The 9,491-nt window shown below is 34.9% G+C and overlaps 1 protein-coding gene across 1 annotated transcript; it reads left to right on the top strand.

Annotated features, from left to right (window-relative positions):
- The first annotated feature begins 2,660 nt into the window (after positions 1–2,660).
- LOC142633175 (putative methylenetetrahydrofolate reductase (NADH)) lies at positions 2,661–8,252 on the top strand. Its single transcript, XM_075807451.1, has 11 exons — positions 2,661–3,516; positions 3,608–3,668; positions 3,753–3,835; positions 3,947–4,120; positions 4,668–4,841; positions 4,927–5,027; positions 5,148–5,259; positions 6,263–6,343; positions 6,430–6,607; positions 7,427–7,761; positions 7,872–8,252. The coding sequence occupies exons 1-11, from the start codon at positions 3,118–3,120 to the stop codon at positions 7,953–7,955; spliced, it is 1,782 nt and encodes a 593-aa protein (XP_075663566.1). The 5' UTR covers positions 2,661–3,117; the 3' UTR covers positions 7,956–8,252.
- Positions 8,253–9,491: the final 1,239 nt, after the last annotated feature.

Genomic DNA, 9,491 nt, shown 5'->3' with positions numbered 1-9,491 from the left:
TTTTTTGGGGCTGCTCCATATATAATAAAAGCATTGAATAAACAGATGTTTTGGTTCCTTGCATGTTTTATATTGGTATTCTCTCTCTCTCTCTAATCTCTTTGGATTATTATAATTTATAGGGTTGGTATGGATGTAGATATTTATTTATTTTCCCTTGCAGTTGTTGATCTATTTGTGTTTACAAATGAGTTCAGAGATTGGGAATGGATGGGAGAATTTGATAAAAGTCATTGATGGGTGTGTAAAATACTTGTCATTGTGCGACGAGGATTTGGCGAGGAAATGGGGATGGGGATGGAAAGGAATGGAGGTAGGTGCGGTGGTCCCACCCACCAACCATACTTACTTTAGGCCAACAATCCTGAATGTCATGCCTTCTCTGTATTTTTTAATTATGCGGGGTGCCGAGGAGAGAGAGAGAGTGGAGACTCGCTCAGTAGTAGTAGGAAAAGGATGGTGACGAGTGGGTGACCCTCGACCAATCAGGATTCAACCCCTAAAGCCTAACTGCGTCTTAACCGAGAATGATTTCTTTTTAGCTACAAAATAATAAAAGGAATAAGAGCTAAAGCCTTGTTTGAACCTCCCCTAATTTGGTCCATTTTGGATTTGGATTTGGATTTGAGACTAGTAAGCCTTTTCTCTCGTCACCAACCAAAGACGTTGAAAGAAACGTATTATGTACAGGAGGAAAGCAACATTAAAAATTAAGGCTCGTGCTATTATTTGTTAATTTGCTTTTTATAATTGTACACTTCTCTCCGCTATGAAATCGGAGTGGTGTTCAAAATTGAAATGTTACTATAACTTATTCCTTTAAATTAGATTAAAGAATATCATTTGATTGAGTTTATTATTAAGGGTAAAACTTTTTTTATACAATAATATTTCAACTCATGATTGCTTTTTAAATTTTTAATTATAAGGTCAAGATATTAATTGGGTTTTTTTTTTTTTTTTTTTTTAATGTAGATGAGTTTGAATTCCAAATTTCTTATTTGATGACATTAGACTTTATCAATTGAGCTAATTAAAACCGATTTAACGGTAAAACTTAAATATAGTACTTTAGATACAATATATTATATTCTTCAATTAAATTTAAATATATAGTTAAATTAATATTTTTTTTTATAAAGAGTTAAATTGAATTTAATTTGGGAACTTAATGTAGTGTAAATAAAATACCATACTTAAATTTTACCCATTATGTTTAGTTTTTAATTGGTGTTCAAGTATTTTACACATAAGTGGTAATGTGAAATATTAATATGAGAGTCCAATTGTTTAATGGATAATACAAATTTTAATACAAAAGTGATGTATCATCAATAATAGAAAAAAATTTAAACATCCACTTATAACTTACTATAATTTTAAAGTGGCACAAATCAATAATTACTACATTAGTTTAAACGTTTTTATTTTTTTTTACATAGTAAATTTGACAATAGTTGTACTCACATTTTTATTAATATTATGATTCTAACTTCTGAGAAAAAAGATTGATCTAAATGAGGACCATTCATGATTTTTTTTTTCAAAGAGGATTGTAAGAACATGAAGTTAGGCAGCCCATGCCCACCGAAAATTGTGAAATTGGAGTTCTTAAACTCGGCCCAAATCAATAAATATTTGTATAAAGAGTGGAATGAACAAGTTTGGGCTTCGCCCGATGACACAAATAAGAAAAGAAAAACTAAAAGCCTAAGGTTTTAATATATAAATGGATCTTTACAAGTTTACCTGAGGACAATGTTCTTGATTGTTACAAATACTGTTCACTTTCTCTCAGTTACTATTCTCTCTGTGATCTCCCTTTCTCAATTCTCGCTGGATCCCCTTCATCTAAGAATCTTTTTCCTTTATATACTCCATGATATCTTGCATCCTAACCCTCCATCTTTAATTCTCTCAAATCTCCTTAGGACACTTGTCCCACTAGACTCTTAGTGAAGGTGGTGGAAGGGGCTACTGAGCTGTGGATCCACTGTTTAGGCCACTTTCTCATTAATATAGCTGATAAAACTGTTACCAATCATTTAATGCGAAGGAACATGTGAGACTTTTACAAAAAACTTCTCATAAAGATCCTATTCAACTCCTGAGACACTCACTTGCACCCATTATATCCTTCAAGGACACTCCGTTACTTCCCATTCTATCCTCGGACCACCTCACTCCTCGGGCCGTGAATGCTCCTTCTAGAGGAGCAATTGAAGGTTACAACGGTACTTCCCATCTTTGGTCCTTAGGTCCCCACAAGGATTAAAGAAAAAATATTTATTATATTATATTTTGAAGGAGGTGAGTGAGTAATTGGAGCTTCATTAAAATTTGAGCTGAAGTATCTATTTGACAAAGATTATTTTTATCAACTTATTTTACTATTCAGCTTATTTCTGTTATTATTCATGGGTTCTACTACACTTTTTGATATTATTTATGAGTCTCACATTATTTCAGCATATTTTTACCTTTATTTATCATAGTTTCAGCAAAATAAACGAATTTTAAATATACTCAAAGTTGATCGACCTTGTTGTAATAGGTAGTGTAATATGTGAAGAAAATGTGGGTTGGGAATTTGGTCAAGTACGCGAAGAAACAAACATTTTTCAAATGAATTGACATGCAAATGTTATGGTACGATCAATGATGCAGCCTGGCCCTGTAGTCATGCGTGTGTGTCTCTCCCAACTCCCAAGAGAAGAAAAAAAGCAATTTGGTATTAGGTGAGGGAAGGGGGTTGGGATAAGGTGTTGCGCGAACTCATGATAAGGATGATAGATCTGCCGCCAACGTGACGATTGATAAAATGCTGTCGTCCTTTTTTTCTGACGTGGAGTTGCATTTCCTCGGCTCGTAGACCGCGGGGTTGTTGAGCTAGAGTTTTATGCGATTTCTCTCTCTATAAAATGGGAAGCACTTAACACACAATCTCTCTCTGTGTCCGTATTCTGACTCCTCTCTCTCTCTAATCTCTATCTCTAATCTCTAATTTCTTTCTTACTTATAATAATAGAGTGAAATTTAATCTAATTCATCATCTTAATTATTATTAGTAGAGTGTCGGTGGTGATTTCACAGATCCGAGTGGTGGGAGTGGGAAAAATGAAGGTAATAGAGAAGATCCGGGAAGCAGGGGAAGATAAAGTGGTGTTCTCCTTCGAGTTCTTCCCTCCCAAAACTGAAGATGCAGTGGACAACCTGTTCGAGAGGATGGAGCGCATGGTGGCTCACAACCCTGCATTCTGCGACATCACTTGGGGAGCCGGTGGTTCCACCGCCGATCTCACTCTCGACATCGCCAACAGGATGCAGAACATGATCTGCGTCGAGTCCATGATGCATCTCACCTGCACCAACATGCCTGTTGAGAAGATCGATCACGCTCTTCAGACCATCAAGGTTAACGGTCTCCAGAACGTCCTCGCTCTCCGCGGCGATCCTCCTAAAGGCCAGGACAAGTTTGTTCAGATCCAGGGTGGCTTTGCTTGTGCTCTCGATCTCGTAATTCTCACTTTCTCTCTCATTCTCATTCTCATTCTCATTCTAATGTATCTCAGTATCTCATCTCTTACTGTTACTGTTAATGTTGTAGGTGAAACATATCAGAGCCCAATACGGTGACTACTTTGGCATTACCGTTGCTGGTTATCCAGGTTTATTTTCTTCTTCTTTTGTTTTTTGTTTAATAAAATCTTTCCTTTCTGCTGCCTAATAATAATAATATTTGCTCTCTGCAGAGGCACATCCCGATGCGATCGGAGAAAATGGGTTGGCTACACTCGAAGCTTATCACAAGGATCTTGTTTATCTCAAGCAGAAGGTAACATAAGTGAAATGAATTTAAAGAAGAAAAAAAAAAGTGAAATGAATATACTTATTTATTTTTATTAATAATAAAATGTTCTCTTGTGCTTATGTTATGGTGTTTTAGGTGGATGCCGGAGCAGATGTAATCATCACACAATTGTTTTATGACACTGACATTTATCTCAAATTTGTGAATGATTGTCGCCAAATTGGAATTACTTGCCCCATTGTTCCTGGAATTATGCCTATTAATAACTACAAGGGCTTCATTCGCATGACTGGTTTTTGCAAAACTAAGGTAATTCACACACTACTTCCATCATTTTATTTTTTCATTCCTATCCGCTGTTTGGATTCATTCATTTGCTCTCTAATAATTGAGTATATGCTAGAGTTCTAAACAAATAATATTAATGGGTAGAATCAGTTTTTAAAACTCTTGAATTATGTCAAACCTATTATATGCTTCAGTGAAGAAAAATAGCTAGAGGGAGACCTAAAAGGACTTGTTCATTAAGAGTATGATTTTGGATAGGATACTATGACGGAGAAGAATACATGTAGCTCACACCTATCATAGGATCCATGCATGACCCCAAAATTTTGGGACTAAGGTTTTATTGGTGATGTTCTTATTGTTGTATTAATAATATTTTTAAATGGACACAAACTTCGTAAATGTAGGAAGTGGAAAAGCCTGCCCTTGCATGTATTTGCTAAATGGTTACTCGTTATTGTTATGGTGTGTTCTGTTGATAACTTGTGAAATATGGTGATTCTCTTTCTGTCTCTCTCAGTACATATCAATGTGATAAGAGTGTTTGCATCTTTTGGCATATTGTTAGATACCTGCTGAAATTATGGCCGCCTTGGAGCCTATCAAGGACAATGAAGAAGCTGTCAAAGCCTATGGAATTCATCTTGGAACTGAAATGTGCAAGAAGATTTTAGCTCATGGGATCAAGACAGTGCATCTTTATACCCTAAACATGGAGAAGTCAGCATTAGCTATATTAATGGTTGTTTCTCATATCCTAGTCAATTGTGTGTGACATATTAGTACTCATACAACATTTAGGTACTGATAATGGATGTACCTGGCAGAATCTTGGTCTGATTGAAGAGACCAAAATTTCAAGGTCCCTGCCTTGGAGACGCCCGACTAATGTTTTCCGTGTGAAGGAAGACGTTCGTCCAATTTTCTGGTATGCAACATTTGAAACTGCTATACTTTGGACTAAAATCCAGCAATTAACTAGGGATGCACAGAATTTATTGTATGTTTAAATTTCAAGACTTCTTATCTTCTGAGCCATTGATGGTAGGGCTAATCGTCCAAAGAGCTACATATCAAGGACTATAGGCTGGGACCAGTACCCACGTGGCCGGTGGGGTGATTCTTGCAATCCATCATATGGAGCATTAAGTGACTATCAGGTGGGCACGATCATTTAACTTCTAATTCTTTTTATGGTTTCGTACTAAATAGTAAAAATTCATCATGTTGAACCTTTCACTATCTTTAAATTCTCTGAGGAAAACATTGAGAATTCCTTTCTTTATTAGCAAATATTTTTGGCAATCTCGTTTGGCTTGATGACAAGCTTATTTGTTTTATTGCAGTTTGTATTATGTTGTTTCATTGATATGAATAATTAATGCTTAAACAATGTTGCATTCATTTCATAAGGCTGATATTTATTGATGGCATCTCCTCCCCTTGTAAAAGCGAGGTGGAAAAATGATCATGGGTTCAAGACCCACCGCATGCGTGTGTAAAACTGAACAAACTAAAAATGTTGGTTTGTAATAATAAAGGGTTGTTTCTTTAGTGGCATTGCAATCATATCTATTTTTGTTGGTTTTACATACATATAATATCTAAATGTCAATGGTCTTTGGTCTTAGGAACAATAGCATTACATTTTTTGTTTTAAAAAGGTTTACAACAGTAGTACATCATCCCGATGGTGGTAAGGAAATATGCGATCTGGTTTAAGATAAAGTTAACCCTTGTGGAGTTAGTTTGTCAAGGCTCTTGGTGGAATCAATAAATAAAATCATCTGAATGGTAGTATGTTGCCTATATGGGTTCTGGCATAATATGCACACTCTCCAAGTGGTGATTGCCTGGATTGTAACAGAATCTTGATACAAGTAGAGAATACAAAACCTCTTTGGTTCTGTCTCAGTCCTCATAATGAATAATAATACCTTGAATAGCTGTTTCATTCTTCTATTTTTTCATTTATATGAAGTCCTAGGACCTTTTCTCTTTTGTGTATCTGGCAACTGCTTCCTTGTGTAGAAAATATTTGTTGAATAATTTAGTTTTAATAAATGGAAGTAACTGTGATTTGGTTAGGCTACATGTACTGTTATATGTATTTTCTTTAGTCATGGCCACATCTATAACTTAAAGTCATAATTTATTGAACAGTTCATGCGGCCACGAGCACGTGACAAGAAACTTCTTGAAGAATGGGTTACACCCTTGACAAATGTTGATGATATTCAGGAGGTACAGTCTCCATTTTGGGCGTAATAGTCTTTCCTCATTGCCAGAGAGATTTCCATAATTTTTACCTTGAATTTTTTCTAAATCAGAAATTTAAGAAATACTGCCTTGGAAAATTGAGAAGCAGTCCATGGTCAGAGTTAGATGGGCTTCAGCCAGAGACACGAATCATAAATGAGCAGCTGGGGAAGATTATTACAAAGGGATTCCTCACTGTCAATAGCCAACCGGCAGTCAATGGGGAAAAATCTGATTCCCCATCTGTTGGTGAGTAAAAATTGTTATATGCATTGCATGTGTGTGTTTGTCATCCTAAAAATTATGAAATAACTTCATATCTTATGTCTATGTGAGTGTCTCTAGCACGAGTCAGATGTTAGTAAAGATTTAATTTTCTTTTGATTCCTACTGTTGAGAATCTTACTTTGAAGTGTTTAAATTGCTGAAGAATCGAAAGTACATAGAGAACTCTATTGTGCTATAAGCTGATATTATTGAACTTTGATTCCTGGGATATTATAAAAGAGATTTTGTTTCTATTCCCATTAATGAAGATTAAAATAATACTCTTTTTTGTAAGGGGTTCCATAATATTTAGTTCCAAGAGAGAATGTATGGCTCTAAATTTAAGCATGTGTCCTTTTACCAAGAGTATGTTGCTGGATTCATGTTGTGGTTTCTTCTGGTTGTTGATCTTCACCTTCTGACTTCAGTTTGTACTTGGTAGTTTCATCATCCTTTTCCATTTGTGCTATATGAGTGTTCACTTTTACTAAATAAATTAGTTATTAAATAAAGACATATGTATATATGAATTGACATTGTTCTATCTATTTAGTTCTATTAATAAATAAATAAATTATTAATGCATATGTTTAAGATGACTTGTATGTCTGGCACTTATTTTGTTCAAAGATTGTTGTCAAATTAAACAGTATTACCATAGGGGAATTTTTCTCTATTTTCATATTTTGAAAGGTGATCTGATTTAATATTTGTAGTTGTTTGTCAAAATAATTTTTAGATCTTTGATTTTTCTGGCTATTTAAATTTTGATGCCTCTTGACTAATTTTGGCACAATTCAGGATGGGGTGGACCTGGAGGGTATGTTTATCAGAAGGCATATGTAGAGTTTTTCTGTTCCAGGGAAAAGTTGGATGCACTTGTTGACAAAAGCAAGGCTTTCCCATCTCTAACCTACATGGCTGTGAACAAAGAAGGGAATTTGATATCCAATGTCCACCAAACTGCTGTGAATGCTGTGACATGGGGAGTCTTCCCTGCAAAGGAGATAATCCAACCAACTGTTGTGGATCCTGCCAGCTTTATGGTGTGGAAGGATGAGGCCTTTGAAATCTGGTCAAGGGGGTGGGCTTCCTTGTTTCCAGAGGGTGATCCATCCAGAAAACTGCTTGAAGAGGTCTGTTCTCTTCATATATGTGAAATTCTTTTGTTTATGACACAATCACATTCACAGACACACGTGACAAAGGGTTAATATATGTAATATTGATATTCTTTATTTTGCAGGTCCAGAGCAGCTTTTACTTGGTCAGCTTGGTGGATAATGATTACATCCATGGGGATCTTTTTGCTGTTTTTGCAGAATTCTGAGATGAACTGTGATCTCAGTCTCTTTAATTCTGGGTTCAAGTTGGTTTATATAAGTGTTGTCGGAATGTGTCAGTTTATAATCTTATTGCTTTGTATTAATAATTCATTGGGATTTTGATAACTCCCCCTCCTTCATGATGCAAATTTTATATTTGGAATAACAAGTAATCGCGGTTAGGTAATAGAAGTGTGCCAGTGTCCCACTAGTTCAATGGGATTTCACGGAAGCAACCTATATTGAATTTGTAAAAAACACCGCTCTTTGTACGGTAATGCTAGGCCCCTGATTCTCTGTCATGGCTTCCCGTTTACGTTTTGATGTTATCAGTATGAACGTCACTGCATTCCATTCATGTTGCCAGTTCTAGTCAAATGTGCTGATGAATCATGGTTTTCTTGTCCTCAGCCTAACACCAATGACTACGAAAAGTAAATATAGGCTGGGAACTGTTTCATCATTCAATGGTCCGTATGCTTACCATTGGGAGGTGGTATTTTGTATCAAAGGATATATACCTTCCCCCGGCCTCTTGTCATTGAGAAAAGATAAAAGCAAGGCCAACTTTAATTTATATATAACTATATATGTTCATGGACGAAGTTTTAATCCGTTTCACCATTTCAAATTCTCAATTGTCCATAAGCTTTTCGTTGCTCCTTCGACTAAAATAAGATGACAAAGCTTGTATTTATGGACTGCTTTCTTCCGAATTAGTTTAAGGAAAATTTCATAACCTATTACTTGACGATAGATAAACTATTGATAAAATAATTTACATGTGATTTTCTATCAAAAAGAATTTTTTTTTTACTTGACTTATTTTTACTACTGAGTTTTTTTGGCGTGATAGTTACTTTACAAATATAAATATTTGTGAAGGGTAGAGAGAGGAAAAAAGGTAAGAGCCGAGATTCAAGTCTCTATAAAGAAGTTTAACACACATGCATTTTAATTAGATTAGAGTAAAATTTTATCTCAAATTTAAAAAAAAAAAAAAAATTATGACTTATCGAATGAGTTTACAAACCAGTTTGGTGGTGATTTTTCCTATATTCATCATGCAAATCTACTTTAAACTCCAAAATATATATATATATATCCTCGTTTCCTTAGGATACTCTATGATAGGTGCTGTTATTATCAAATTTGATAGATATCACTCCTCTTATAGGAGACAAGGCCAAAATATAATTTAAAATTTTTATATGTAAATAAATTTTATTTCATAGGAGCTACAGCATGGTAACATTTCGGTCTAATTCGGTCCACTTTAGTTCATTCAGTTCGATTCGGTCCATTTTGGTTTATTTGGTCCACTTCCATGATGTTTTGGGAGGAGCAATTTGTGTAGAAAGAGGAGCTGTTTTATTAACAATTATGTCATATTTTCAATGTAATGTTGGCATGTTGTTGATAAAATTACAATTTTCTTATGTTATTAAAGTATTGTATATCTTTTCCAACCTAATATAATTGATGAATTTACTTATATATATGCTTCTCTTTAGGCTATATAAAATGAACTGTTTGTAAGA

Source organism: Castanea sativa, chromosome 4, assembly GCF_040712315.1.
Source record: "Castanea sativa cultivar Marrone di Chiusa Pesio chromosome 4, ASM4071231v1".
NCBI lineage: Eukaryota > Viridiplantae > Streptophyta > Magnoliopsida > Fagales > Fagaceae > Castanea > Castanea sativa.
The sequence above is the reverse complement of the archived record's forward strand: the minus strand, read 5'-3'. Positions and strand labels throughout refer to the sequence as shown.

Coding starts and splice junctions, on each gene's coding strand:
- LOC142633175 (XM_075807451.1), top strand. CDS start 3,118: ATGAAGGTAATAGAGAAGATCCGGGAAGCAGGGGAAGATAAAGTGGTG. Junction 4,842..4,926: donor CAGCATTAGCTATATTAATG/GTTGTTTCTCAT, acceptor TGTACCTGGCAG/AATCTTGGTCTGATTGAAGA. Junction 7,762..7,871: donor CCAGAAAACTGCTTGAAGAG/GTCTGTTCTCTT, acceptor TTTATTTTGCAG/GTCCAGAGCAGCTTTTACTT.